Raw genomic sequence first — 13,617 nt, 5'->3', positions numbered from 1 at the left:
AAATATCCATCTGCATAAATGCAAAAAATACTGGTTTTTACGGCCATCTCCATCTCTTAACACTCTTGAAATGAGCACAGGGTGCTCAAAACCCACCCATGTTTCTCAACTGTAAAATCCATTTGTTTGCTACTAAAAAGATCTCCTTGTGCATGCCAGGCTAACAAAAAATAGTTTTGAAGAAAGGAACTAAAAGGATGACATTGACTTTTATCTTAGCAATATTAGTTACATCACCCCCACTATAACAGCACCATGATATAAATGACTTTTCACCGAGCTTCAGGACAGAGAGAAACCCCACTATGGAAGGATGGAATGCAGCCAGAGCAAATGTACCTGCTGGCTTGCCCTTTGCTAGGAAGTTCAAGCATTTTTGTACTGATTTGCAAACAAAAGTCAGGCACACTTACAACAGAGAATATAGCTAATATAAAAATGTAGCTGCTGTGCAGAGGCAAAATATAGCTGTTTTTCTGGAAGATGCAACATTGCTTTTATTTTGGTGTCATTTACAAAGATAAAGGAGTTTATTGCAATTTTTGTATTTACATAAATTCAGAATTCAGCTTGAGGTCGGAAAAGCTGATTTTATTGCTGTCTTTCAAGTATACACTGCTGACTTCAACTGGCTTTGCAGTGTAACAACAGCACAACAAATTTACATTTTTTTGCAGAGATCACAGTGGAAGACCCATCACAGAATTCCATTATTTGATCACTGGGGAAAATACTTATGTGCCAAAGACAGGAAGACACCAGCCTGCAATAATCCATTACTTAAACGAGAAAATTATTCTACAGACCAAAAGTATCAAAATAAAAAAAGACATTTTAGGTTTTGTGGTAGTTACAATTCTTTATTATAAGAATAAAACATTGCAAAAAAGGTGTTGGATCATTTACTGAAACTAACATTTGCATAACTTTTTCAGTTTTTGAAATTGTTTTGAATTTGTATCTGAAACATTTGAAAGAAATAATAAGGGAAAACAAATCCTTCTTGTTTTTTCTTTTTTTTTTTTTTTTTTTAACATGCCTGTGTGGCAAGAATGCTCTAAGTTTGACAAGGATGGTACCATCTATATACATTTAGGAAAACATGCTTGCTGTGGGTGTACAAAAATAAAATTTATTTGTTAAATTACACATAAATATAAGATACAAATGTATTTTTAAAATACAGATAAAGATAATCACACTTGCATTGTGTACATATGAAAATACGGTATTTTAATATTCAACATACACAGACACATTTATGATAAATGCAACTAGTTGGCAATGCCAGTTCTCCTCAGTCTATTTATTGTTCTTTTTTTTTCCCCTTCCAGTTTTCCATAAAAATGGAAAAATAGGCTTTTGAAACAGCTAGTTCTGCCGGACATCTTGCAGCAGCTTGTTAATTTCTGCCACCAGCTCACTGGCATCCATGAGTTCATGTTTGCCATCGCTGAGGTGGTTGAGCACATTGTCAAAATCATCCTCTTCATAATTCTCTGGGATCTCCTCCATGGCTGGCAGCCATTTGGACGAAGGCTGCGCGCCTGAGTGAGTCCCTAGAGCGGGCCCATTGTTGGCAGGGTTTTGGAAATGTGTGCTGGCTGCCCAGGCTGCCACCCCTGGTGGATAATTTACATTCTTGGCTGGCAAATGTCCCTTCCTGCGCTCCAACGAGTTGGAGCGATCTATCTCATTGCACTCCGTGTAGGCGTCCAACGAGGGAGGCAGCAGGCGCTGGAAGACACTGCTCATTTCAGAGAGGAGGGAGGAGGTGCAAGTGTCCCCTGAGTCCTCCTCACTCTGGCAGTCCTTTCCAAATGTTGAAAAGCTCTTCTTCTTCTCACTGGTGTCGGCTGCCTGGGCATCCTCCTCGAGGCCCTGGTGATGCTGCTGCTGCTGCAGGTGCTGCTGGGGTGACTGGAACTCCTCCCCAGGGATGAACATGTTGCTTCTGTAGTCAGAAGAGGGAGAGGGCAGCGGCGGCATCCAGCACTGATCGGAGTGGCCCAGGACCCTGCACTCCTCCGTGCACAGGCGCATTGCTGCAAGAGAGACACGAGGAGAGTGAGCACACCCTCCTGCTGCACACAGTGCCTGCACTCACAGGAATTCCTGTCACCAGGACTGAACTTCCTGCAGAGATGTTCTAATCCAGTGTTTGGTTTCACTCTGTGTGTGCAGGAACGTGGCAAATACAAACAGTCTGGTACCTCCATTGCCAAGAACGAGAACAACCAGTGTAGTTCATGTAAGAGAGTAATGCAATCTCTTAACTAAGGCTGAAGATAAACATGTAAATTCCAGGTGGAAAAGCAAGCACTTGTGGCTTGAAGCCACATGAACCCTTTGTACAGTTCTAGCTCATTAAAAAATATAAAATAAAAGGAAGAAATTTCTACCTCCAAGCACTCACTTGAGTTTTAAAGAAGTCTTCCACATTCAACAACTGAGACATATCAGAGCAATCAAGTGAGAATAGACAGGGGAAATAAAGAACAAAGAATAATAACATGCAGAGGGATTTCCATTAAACAGCTCCATTGTTCTGACAATGAAGTGTATGTAGAACTCAAAGTGATCCACTGCCATATTACCTTTTTAACTAAATCAGTTAAATTTTAATCTGATTGTAGTCTAAATTTTAGTCTAATTCCCAGCCTGTGTGACCTGGTATTTATACTGGATTTATACTCTCAGGTGCACTTGGAGCTCTGTACCTCAAATTACTGGCCCATGCTGGCTCAGGCCTGGCATAAGGAGGGCTCTAACCCACTGGATGGGAATCCAGGGCAGCCATGAGCGCTGAAGAGCAAAAGATAACAGGGCTGCTCTCCCAGCTTGTTGGTTTATTGATGTCTCTCAGGTAGAAGCAGTAAGATGGGGCAAATGACTGCAACCCTGAGAGCTATGCTGGTCCATTTTTATTTGGCCCGCAAAGGGGCACTGCAAGGGTCCTTTGCAAATATTCCAAGAGGACTGGGAATGGTTCCTAGAAGTAGGGACAGGCAAAGCCCAATTTGACAGACCTGCAGAGAGGAATGTGCCAGGAAAGATGCTGCATTTTCCAGCCCAAAGGGAACTGATCATAGGACACAAAGCCTTGCCACAGGCTATGTGTCTGTGTGCCTGCGTGCCTGCCAGATATGTTGGAGAAGATCTGGGTGCTGCTGGGGCCCTAATGGATCTGAGTCACCAACTTCAAAAGACAAGCTTTCAGAAATGACAGACTCTTTGCATTATGCATATTTTGACCATAAGAAACTCCTGCCCATATCACTTAATGGTTAGATTATCCCACACAGAATAGACTTTCTTGTTCTTTCTCGGCATGTACTGACTGCAAAAGAAATGTTTGCAGTCATGCCCTGGAAGTTTTCCTTGCTCCCTAAACACATCTCCCATCTGGCTCTGGATCCACTCCGTTTATCAAAAAATCTTTCTGTTGTGGTGTAAGCAGAACTGAACAGAGTATTTCAGTTTTGGATGTACTAGTGATTTATAAAGTCCTACTCTCATACTGTCAGCACTATATTTTTGCACTATACACAGCCTATCATATTGTTTGCTTTCCTAATGGCCTTTCCATTCCTATGAGTATAAACTTTCTCCATGTCATGCATGCAACAGTATGAATTTCTTCAAGATTACGAGCTTAGACTGCAGCCTGGATATTGCTCAATCTATTGCAAAATAACTGCTGATCCAGGAAGCTTCAAACAAAAAAAGCAAACTGGAATATACCAGTGGCTGAAGTTTTGATACAAGTGACTGAAATGCCTGTAAGTGTTTGTTCCCATATATGACATTTTACTGAAAATGCCCAAGAGTTAGAACTGTCAGAAGACATCTAAGTGATCCATGACCAGTTTTCAAGTCATCCCAGAAGGTGAGGATTATACTTCTCATTAAGAAGATTCCTTTAAGACTCCTTTACATTCATTAGTAGTGAAGTTTGTCTTAATGACAGTTTTGCAGCCATTGTTATCAGGAATGGTTTTGGTTTAAAATAATAAATTCCAATGTTCATGAATATAAGATCAAAAGATACTCTGAAGTAACTGAATGGTGACACAATCTGTCCTTAAATCGGCAATAAATTTTAAAATGTCCAGATGCACAACAGCTCTATTTTTTTTCTCTCTTTTTATTTTTTTTTCCAGAACTTAAATCATGCTGGTTAAGATTTAAAAAGAAAAAGAAACAAGTCTTTCAATGACAGCTGTGGAACTTTCCAATCATGTAATTTGTGGAGTTTTGAGGGACTGGCTTCATTCCTTTCTTGTTCCACCTTAAATAGACAAACTGAAAGGACCTTCCCACAGCATTTTTGCCTGTGTCTAGACTGACAATGCAGAAACCTTTCAGAATGGAGAACAGGAAACCTTCAGGAAGTTTTCTTTTCCTTTTCATATATTGGGATTGTAGGTCAATACAGGTCTCATCTGAACACTTTCAACAGACTTATCTGAAGGATTAAGGCCACACATAGCAATAAGTGGACATCTGGGTGAGACTAAATACCAGTCTTGATAGCCCAACCCAGTTCTGTCTGCACTGAGAGGAGTTTCCCTTACTTTGAATTTAATTAGCCTGGCATTTTTAGAAATCCTATCCTTAGGCTTACTGTTTAGAAAGGGAATTGTAAGAGCTGAAAATGGGTCATGGGCATTTCAGCCAGCTAAGAGGACAACCATTCCTGTCTGCTGGCAGCCCCCAGTTGCCCACTGTAAAGGGATCACTCTTCCTTGGCAGGAGCAGGGCAGGATGCCAATACAAACACCAGTGCACTTCAAGTTACCCAGGCCAACTGAGAGCTCCAGCAGATCCCTCCCTGCCTCCTTGCTAAAGCAGAGGAGAGTATGAGACATGCCTCATGCTAGCTGGCAGAGGAATAAGTAGTAGGAGTTAGGGAGAATGAGGATAAAAATATATTAGAAGTCAAAATTTAAGTAAAATATTCTGAAAACAGAGCAACTCCTCAAGGCCTCTGGTTTTGAGCACATTTGAGGAGGTAGGTGAATGGCTGGGTATGTGATAGAAGACCTAACTGGAACAAAATATGCACAGAAAATTTTCAAGTTAAAATGCGTAGGAAAAACAATTTGAACTTCTGGCATTCTGTCTTGTCTAGCATAACAGCCCTGGTTAATACATGGGGGTCACTTTAGGAAGGGCATGTGCTGCACCACCCCTCAAAGCAAAGGGCCTCCATTTATAAAATTACTTTCCTAAACTTATTAAATTTATAAACATGGTTCATTGAACCCTACTGAAATTATCTGGCCCTCTGGTTATACAGAGAAAACTAAGTATGATCTGAAGAACAAGATCTAGGGTACAACCAGAGGCTCTATTATTATTAAAGTAATTACAAAATTCTTCTATGTGTACTAAGCATGAATTCCCATGACCTTTTATTCAACTTTTATTGGGGCATAAATTTAAAAGCAATACTTCATACACATGAATATGTACATATATGTTTGTCCTACTTTCACTCTCCCTTTTCTAATATTTTTCTTTTCTGTGCTCTACCCCTGAATTGTACCTCTTAAGCTCCTGCTTCCAGAAATTAGGGTTGCAAGATTTAAAATCTGGGAAATATTTGAACCTTCTCTTGCTAATCAAGTTCATTTTTCAGTGGGAATAACACTTTTCTTTCTTCTCCATCCATATTTCTAGTTTACTTTCACACTCAATTTCTAAACGGTAAAAGTTTGTGTCATATGGATCAAATCCATTGCAGAAAACCTATCACCCAAACTATAGGTCACTGTATTTTTAACAAACCACAACTGCCTGGCTTTGCAAAAACATCCACCCAGTCATTAAACGTCTAAGGACTTGGAGCAGATCATACTTTTAGGAGCAATCTGGAGCCAGCTCATGATATAAGTAACAAAAAAGTAGGCATTGCTCTGGGTAGACTTGCAGCTGTATATCTGAGGTTTCATTTTAGTAGATACATCAAGGCTTCAAGTCAGTATTTGTCATGAAGCAAAGTAAAAAAGGAAGGAAACACAGGACTTGAAAGCTGAAGAATTTTTGCTTTCTCAGTAGTAGTTTTATCAAAGTGACAGCCAGGCAGAACTGTAAATAAACTGCTCAGCTTCCATTCTGCTCTTACCTGCAGGAATTCTTCCATCTGTAAGGAAAAGGTCACTGAATCCTTCCCCAAGAAGTCTGTCAATTGGAGACTCTCTTCCCAAATCATAATCACTGTCTCCAGCTTCACTATCACCCCGGCCACTGTCTTTCAAGCTGAATTTATCCATATCTTGTAGGGCATATCTGTAAAGAGAATTGTGGAGAGATACATTATCTCAAGTACGTTATAATCCACTTTTTGTTTAAAAATATATGTCTCTATATTTCTGATTCATGTACACTCATATGTAGCAGAACAAACTGGATTTTTACCTGTAGCTTCGGGAATATTTGTTTCCTCGAAAACTTGGTCTCGGTTGATACTGGCCCTGATGAAGCATCGAGAGAAGCTGGGAAACCTGTCAAAGAAAAGGTGAAAGGACTGATTCCCTGAAATGAAAGCTCAAGCTCCTAGCCATAAAACCACTAATTTGCTTCTCAGGTTTTTTTTGGTTTTTTTTTTTGTGGTTTATTTGTTCCCCTTTTAAGATTTAATTAAATCAAATTCCTGCACATATTTAATGCAGTACAATAGACTATTTGGTAGTGTAGCATCTGACACAGGAAACATCTGAAGACTCTGTAAAATAAGGAAGTTCAATGCTGTTCATTAGCCTCTGAACTCATAATAATTAATTCCTTAACAAGTAAAACAAGCAATTAAGCAGAGGTGGAGTTTTGTTTTGGTTTAATATGTTAGAATCAAGCCTTTAATATTCCAGGATCCTAATTCAAAACAAAACAGCCTTGCTTTACATGTAAAGAATTACCAGGACACAGCTCTCATTTATTTAAGCCATGACCCAGCATTTGTAGTAAAAACTGAGACAGGGAGTCTCAAAGTTTGGGATACCATGCAGCTGTATGTTACTGCAGCTGTACTCAAGCTGTGTCAGAATGTTTTAGTTCTGCCACCCCCATTAATGAAAGAGTTTTCTGGATTGTTTCTGAATATAAATATTCAGGCACCCTTTCTCAGATGGAGCTGTACAGATAGGAGGGAACTGTGAAGAGTGAACAGTTAACCAGTGCAGAGCACTATGTTCCACTCCATTGTTTTGACCTTACAGGGGAGAACCAAGGAACAATGCTATTACCAGTAGATTTAACCCTGTTCCTCAGGGCAATGGAATCTGTTGATATTGGAATAAAACTGAAAAGCTGTGACACCGAAGAGAAATCCATGACACATTCCCATGAGGCATAGACCTGGCTGCCTCTTGCTCTCACAGACTGCACACAGGGGTGTGTGTAGGCTTCCAAATGAGTGTCTGCATAAAGGGATATGCAAAACCAAGGTCTGGACCTTACCTCGACAGCCGGTGTAGCATGGGTGAGTTCCAGGGAGAAACTTTCAGGCACATGGTTCGAGGAGATGGTCACCAGGCTGTTCAGTGATTGGTGGCTGTGGTGGCTCTGCCGGCTGCTCATTTGACCCCTCTCCAGGGCTGGGGATGATGATGGCGAAGCTCTGTGGTGAGACCTGATGGGTAGAGTGCCATTAACTGTCGGCACCAGAGTGATGTCCCCTTTGTGGATCTGCCTGGAGGGACGTTTTGGATGGTGCTGGTAGGTTGATTCGGCCACGCGACAGTTGTAAGACCTGGTGTCCTTTTTCTCTCGATTGCACCTCGTAGCAAAGATAACCATAATAACCAATAACACGGCACATATAGATCCTAAGGATATAATAGTTATCATGGAGATGTCGAGGGAGGGCTGGCTTACCAAAGTTGCTTCGGTGCTTGAAAATGAATAAACATGCTCCAAAATGGTACATTTCAGAAGAGCTTTAGTACTAAGCTGAGGGCTGCCTTTATCCTGGACTATTACCAAAAACTCCCACTGTTTTGCTGGAACTGATTCAACACTCACATTGATAGAGATGTCACAAGTTTGGGGATCCATCACAAAGATGCTGTTTTCCTTGTCAGCTGCTATGGAGCAGCTGAGTTCAGAGTTCATACCAGAGTCTCTGTCTGTAGCCCTTATCCTGGTGACAAGAAAGCCAATTTCAGCATCTTTAGGGATTGAGATTTCTGCTGTGCTGTTGCGTAGTGCTGGCCCCACAATGACGGGAGCGTTGTCATTTTCATCAATTATGGTGAGTACAACCGTGGTGTTGCTAATGAGCTGTTGGGTCCCTCCATCCCTAGCTTGCACCATGAAGGCAATTTGATTTACTTCTTCATGATCAAAGGTTCGCAGGGCATAGATCGCCCCGTTGGAGGGATCAATGGTCACATAGGTGGTTATAGAACTTCCCAAAACAGAGTTTTCCAAAATAGTGTATGTCACCTGCCCATTGTCACCTAGATCTGGGTCTGTGGCTGTGACTGATGTGATGTATGCTCCAGGAGAGTTATTTTCCAAGATAACAACTTCATATCTGTTTGTCTGGAAGCGGGGTGGGTTGTCATTTTCATCACTGATTTGGACAGTAAAGTGTTTCACTGTGGAGAGACTTGGTGTTCCCTTGTCCTCTGCTATTACAGTCAAGATGTATTCAGATCTCTTTTCCCTATCTAGAGTGGCATTAGTTAAGATTAAATAGTTATTTTCATAGGTCTTCTGAAGTTTAAAGTGGCCATGCCCATGGAGCTTACAAACGATCTCTCCATTCACACCAGAGTCCTTATCTTGCACTCTGACCAGGGCAACAAAAGTGTCCAGGGGTGACCCCTCAGAAATGCAAGCTACCTCTTCTCTTTCTGTGGACATCAGATTTAAGTTGATTTCTGGCTTGTTGTCATTCACATCCACAACTTTAATTATAATTTTGCAGTGAGCTGGAATAGAATTTGGCCCCATATCCTGAGCCTGAGCGTCAATTTCATAGGATTTGGTTACTTCATAGTCCACTTGCTTCAGCAGGGTCAGGTGACCTTTTTCTGGGTCTATCCTAAAAGTTTCTATAATTTTGGCAGACACATGGCTGCTAAAGGAGTACACAACCTTCCCATTGGCGCCCTCATCTGGATCAGTAGCATTGAGGTCTATGAGCAAAGTCCCAATAGGGGAGTTTTCGAAGAGCTGGATAATATATGACTGCTGCTCAAAGACAGGGCTGTTGTCATTGGAATCAGAAATGCTGATTTTAAGGAGGGATGACCCAGATCTCTGAGGCACCCCTTTGTCAGAGGCAGTGAGTTGGAGTTCGTAAGTCGATTTCAACTCGCGATCCAGCTCTTTGACCACAATCAGCTCTGCATACTTAGCACCATCAGTCCTGGTTCTCACATCAATGCTAAAAAAATCGTTTGCAGAAAGGGAGTAAGTGTGAAGGGAGTTGTCTCCCACATCTGGATCAAAAGCACTGTCCAAAGGGATCCGAGTTCCTACAGCTGCACTCTCTGATATCTCAATAGGGATAAGAGCTCTGGAAAACTGCGGAGAGTTGTCATTAATGTCCAGCACTTCAACTTCAACATGGAAAAGCTGCAGATGTTCAGTGGGCAGAGTGATCACATCAAACTCTATGGAGCAGTTTAAGTTTTTCTGGCACAGTTGTTCCCGATCAATTTTAGCTCCTATGCTGATTTCTCCATTATCCTCACGGACTACAAGCAAGGGAGAATTTCCCCTCTGCATGGCTCGAAACCGAACTGAGGAAGGGTTAGGCATTTTTAATAAAACATCAGCAACATCCTCCGATAGTCTTGCTATTACTGATCCAACCCTCTGCTCCTCATAAATTCTGTATTTCAAATTCTTGCCCAGCACAGCATTATTGCAAGATATTATGATCAGTGCAAAAATGAATAAAAAGTGCATTTTACCGTCGATTCGATACATTTGTAAGTTTATGCAATTAATTTCTCCCAATAAGTTAAAAAGCAATTACTTCGCCTTCCTTCGGTACCTTAAATCCAAAGCACATCTGGTCCTTTCCAGCTTGAAGACACCTTTTCTAGCCAGCCAAGTATTAATAACTTACAGATCAGAATACTTTTGGCTTTTTTTATACACACCGTTTCGGGACATCCAGATACAATCTGTAAGCAATCCACGCTTTCTCATTTGACTCAGCGCTCCTCTTCCAGGCTGAGATGCTTCGGGGCAGCGTGCTCCTCTCCCACCCTCAGCATCCAGGGACGGCCGGGAGCCGGCGGGATGGATCTGCAGCCCGTCCTCCCGTCCTTCTCCGCACTCGCCGCCGGACTGAACCGCCTCTCTCGCCGACTCCAGCCTAAATTCCTCCGCAACTTCACTCCAAGTCCCCAGACAAAGCTTTTGCCCGGTCCGTGCTGAGACCAGTGCAGCCAATCAGCCGGGGAGGCGAGAGGAGGGGAGGGGAGAAAAGGGGAGGGGAGAAAAGGGGAGGGGGCCCGCAGCCCGGCGCGCCGCGGCGGGGGGACTGGGAGCGAGGGCGGCCTCTCGGCCAGCGCCCGCCAGGGATGGGGGTTGGGGGGTACAAATGACTAATGGGCAACTTTAAATCAACGTCTCTCCTCCCCACTCCCCGGATTTTCATGGCAATTCCAAGCGGGGTTTTGTGATTTTAATTCCTCCCCTTCCTGCCACGAGAAATGCGATCGCACTCTTTATTCACATACTTTAAGTTACCCCTTGTTTAACTCGCAGGGAGCCTTTAAGTGGGTTTGCTTAGTGAAAGAGCTGGGGGTGACGTCTCGCTATCCGTGCCGCAAGAACGTCTTGCTGCGTGTTTGCCTACAACCTGCATGCTCCCAGTATATGTGCTCCTGCTCGGAGCCCTGCGAGAGCTCCTCCACTCCACGAAACCTTGTCCTCCTTCTTCCCAAGTCAGGAACATTTTGCATTCTCTGGCTGCCTCTCGCAGCATCTCTGCCCTCAGTGCAGCTGCCTCTGCCTGAGCCCCGTTCCTCTGTGTGTTCATGTGTGCAGTTGTCTCAGAGCTTTTTTACTTGCTGTTCCAGTGCTACTTCAGATGATTTTTTCAACCTGTTTGAAATAGCACTTCATGCTCCACCGTGACAGTCTGTGCTAAGCACACCTTCTACATGCCAAGTATTTTAAAGGAAAAGAAACCACAAGACGGATTGTTTAGAAAACGACAAATTCCTCCCCTCTCTGATGTCGGAGAAAACTACTCCCACACATTTGCACACAAAAATATAATCTTATGTCTGAGACGAGCATGCATTTTGTGCACACCAGAAATGTTACAGATCCATGTGTGAGCTTCAGGCTGCATTCAGGACATGGAAGCTGATGCATTCTTCTCACTTCAAATGTATCTATCTATGTGACTTCTACTTCCTTTTTACATATGCTTTTATCATTTTATCCACAGGCTTGCTATGTTTCTCCTTGTTTTTCTGCTAACTTTGTCTGTTTGATTATTAGCGTTGCCCATAAGGATACCATCACTCTTTTATTGATCTTCTCCCTCTCTTATGTTCCCCCCACAGCATATCCCAAAAATGTAAAGAGTAAATCTCTTATTTGCTGAATGTACTTGCTCTCAGCAGAGCTCAGCCAAAGTCACTAAGAAGGTTTTTGCTGAAAAAGAAAGCAGAGGAGGCCCAGTGTGAACTCTCCTTCTCTTTAAGCATTCAAAAGCATTTTATAAGCCATTGTCTCTTTTTTATTTCTTCCACAAACTAGCACCGTGTGGCAAATTGTACAGAATAGAAATGCCCATAATGAATGTATTTAGTACTGGGTCACGCTGATGAACATTCTGCCCCCATGAATAATACTGTTTTACAAGTTTGCAGCCCTTTCAAATTGCTGATCCCCAAAACCCTATAGGCAAACTGGAAAAGCTAACACAAGCAACTGGGACTTTAGAAACCCATAGCCATCTGGCCTAAATCTCTAACAATCCAAGCCAATAATTATATCAATTCAGGCTTTAGTGAACCCCTTTGCAAACACCAAAAGAGCAAAGAAAGGAATTAGTGACCATTCTAAGTTCTGGTATAGAGAATTCAAAGATAGTATAATTCTATTAGTTCATGGACAGCTTTTTTTGCAGCTTTGATAAATCTTCCTAAAACATTTTTCCAAAGTACAAGTGTAAACTCTTTTCTGACGATAATTGGGGAAAGAGGTTCAATTAAGTGCTGTTCTTAGTGTCAATAAAAAGTATTTTGTTGATAAAAGAAGTCACCACCCCTTTCCATGATGAGTACAGGAGATGAATAATTCATAGTAAAAATAATTCCACTGCTTTAAAACTATTATGTATACTTTCAAATGATTACATGTTCTTTCAAGGAACTGTTTAGTAGACTTAGATATGCAGAGCTAGCTTTATGCAATTTTTATCACTTTCCAAGTAGTAATTCCACTTTGTCACATTGGTCTTTCTCAGAGACACACTCTGTATAATAATAGAAAGCAGGATACCTACCAATAGGAATTACAGCAGCTCTTTTCTTTTTTTCCCTTTTTGAATTTATTTTTTATTTTACAACTTTATCAGTCATATTACATGCCACATTATCACTTAAGTCCACACTGTCTTGCAAATGACCACTCGCACTTATGATGATAAAATGTAATTGGCGCAATAGTCCTTACCTGAATTCTTAACTAAAGTAAGGAAAAAGTCTCAATTTTCTTTTTTTATATTTTCATTTTATAAGCTAAAAGTGAGAAGGAGCATATCTCAGATTGTTTGCTTAGATGGAGCAATATTTAAGTATATCGCACTTCTGGAGGTGATGCTTCTCTAGTGTGCTTAGGAGCAATCACAGCACTCCCAAGGTTGCTATCTCCAACATCCAGTGAAAAGAGTTTTGTCTGAAAGTGTCTTAAACTCCAGTCCACTTTTTACATGACAGACTTCCCTCACAAAGAAAAGAGAGAGTCCCATGTGCAGGCAGCAGATGCTTCTTAGTGAGCATGGTATTGTGAGTGCTTTTAGGCACATGACCAGAGTGCTGCTGGCCTCCTGGAGACTAATCTCCAGTTATTCCCACCTAAAAGACCTATTCACCACAAGCTTCTTCCCAAAAGTTGCACTCCAATTCTTCACTAATGTACTAAAGAAAAACAAACTGACTCTAAATTTCACATTCATTTGCCTACAGTACTGCTTCAGAAACCACAGCTGCACAACAGATTAATTATTTTTCACCTAGCTGAAAGGAGGTTTATTTCTGTGGTCGATACACTTTAAAATCTGTCCTGTTACTGTGAGGAGTTTTACTGAGCTCTCAAGCCTATATTTTTTTCTAAAATTTTATGAGCCCCTAGATGCACAATATATATGCAAAAATTAGGGGAAAAATAATTTCACTTCGAAGAATTATTTTGATAAATAGTCCCTCAGCAAGGACGGGAGAGAAAAAAAAATATTTTCTTAACAATGATAGAAGCACAGTAAAATTAGCACTGTGCCATTTGGTTCATTCCCCTCCTCAAGACACATACAGAAAAATGAGGTTTTACTCACTTCTGTATGATTTATTACCTTATGTTGCATTATGTTATAAAATGTCACAAGAGCTATGCTCCAGTGCACAAGACACTGCA

The 13,617-nt window shown here is 41.5% G+C and overlaps 1 protein-coding gene across 2 annotated transcripts; it reads right to left on the bottom strand.

The window, feature by feature from the left end:
• Positions 1 to 469: 469 nt before the first annotated feature.
• On the bottom strand, positions 470 to 10,345 carry PCDH18 (protocadherin 18). Of its 2 annotated transcripts, XM_041469455.1 has the most exons (5): positions 10,122 to 10,345; positions 7,462 to 9,755; positions 6,424 to 6,509; positions 6,131 to 6,294; positions 470 to 2,045 (listed from the first exon to the last, which is right to left on the bottom strand). In XM_041469455.1, exons 1-5 carry the CDS (start codon positions 10,168 to 10,170, stop codon positions 1,372 to 1,374), a joined length of 3,267 nt encoding a protein of 1,088 aa, XP_041325389.1. In that variant the 5' UTR covers positions 10,171 to 10,345; the 3' UTR covers positions 470 to 1,371. The 2 variants fall into 2 exon arrangements, with proteins under 2 accessions (XP_041325389.1, XP_041325378.1); XM_041469444.1 differs by having other exon boundaries at positions 7,462 to 10,345.
• Between the last annotated feature and the right edge of the window lie 3,272 nt (positions 10,346 to 13,617).

The sequence above is a fragment of the Pyrgilauda ruficollis genome, unplaced genomic scaffold, assembly GCF_017590135.1.
Source record: "Pyrgilauda ruficollis isolate IOZ18807 unplaced genomic scaffold, ASM1759013v1 scaffold103, whole genome shotgun sequence".
Classification (NCBI taxonomy): Eukaryota; Metazoa; Chordata; class Aves; order Passeriformes; family Passeridae; genus Pyrgilauda; species Pyrgilauda ruficollis.
This window is presented reverse-complemented; position numbering and strand designations above follow the sequence as displayed.

Coding starts and splice junctions, on each gene's coding strand:
- PCDH18 (XM_041469444.1), bottom strand. CDS start 9,945: ATGTATCGAATCGACGGTAAAATGCACTTTTTATTCATTTTTGCACTG. Junction 6,510..7,461: donor ATGCTACACCGGCTGTCGAG/GTAAGGTCCAGA, acceptor TTTCTTTGACAG/GTTTCCCAGCTTCTCTCGAT. Junction 6,295..6,423: donor AAATATTCCCGAAGCTACAG/GTAAAAATCCAG, acceptor TTCTCTTTACAG/ATATGCCCTACAAGATATGG.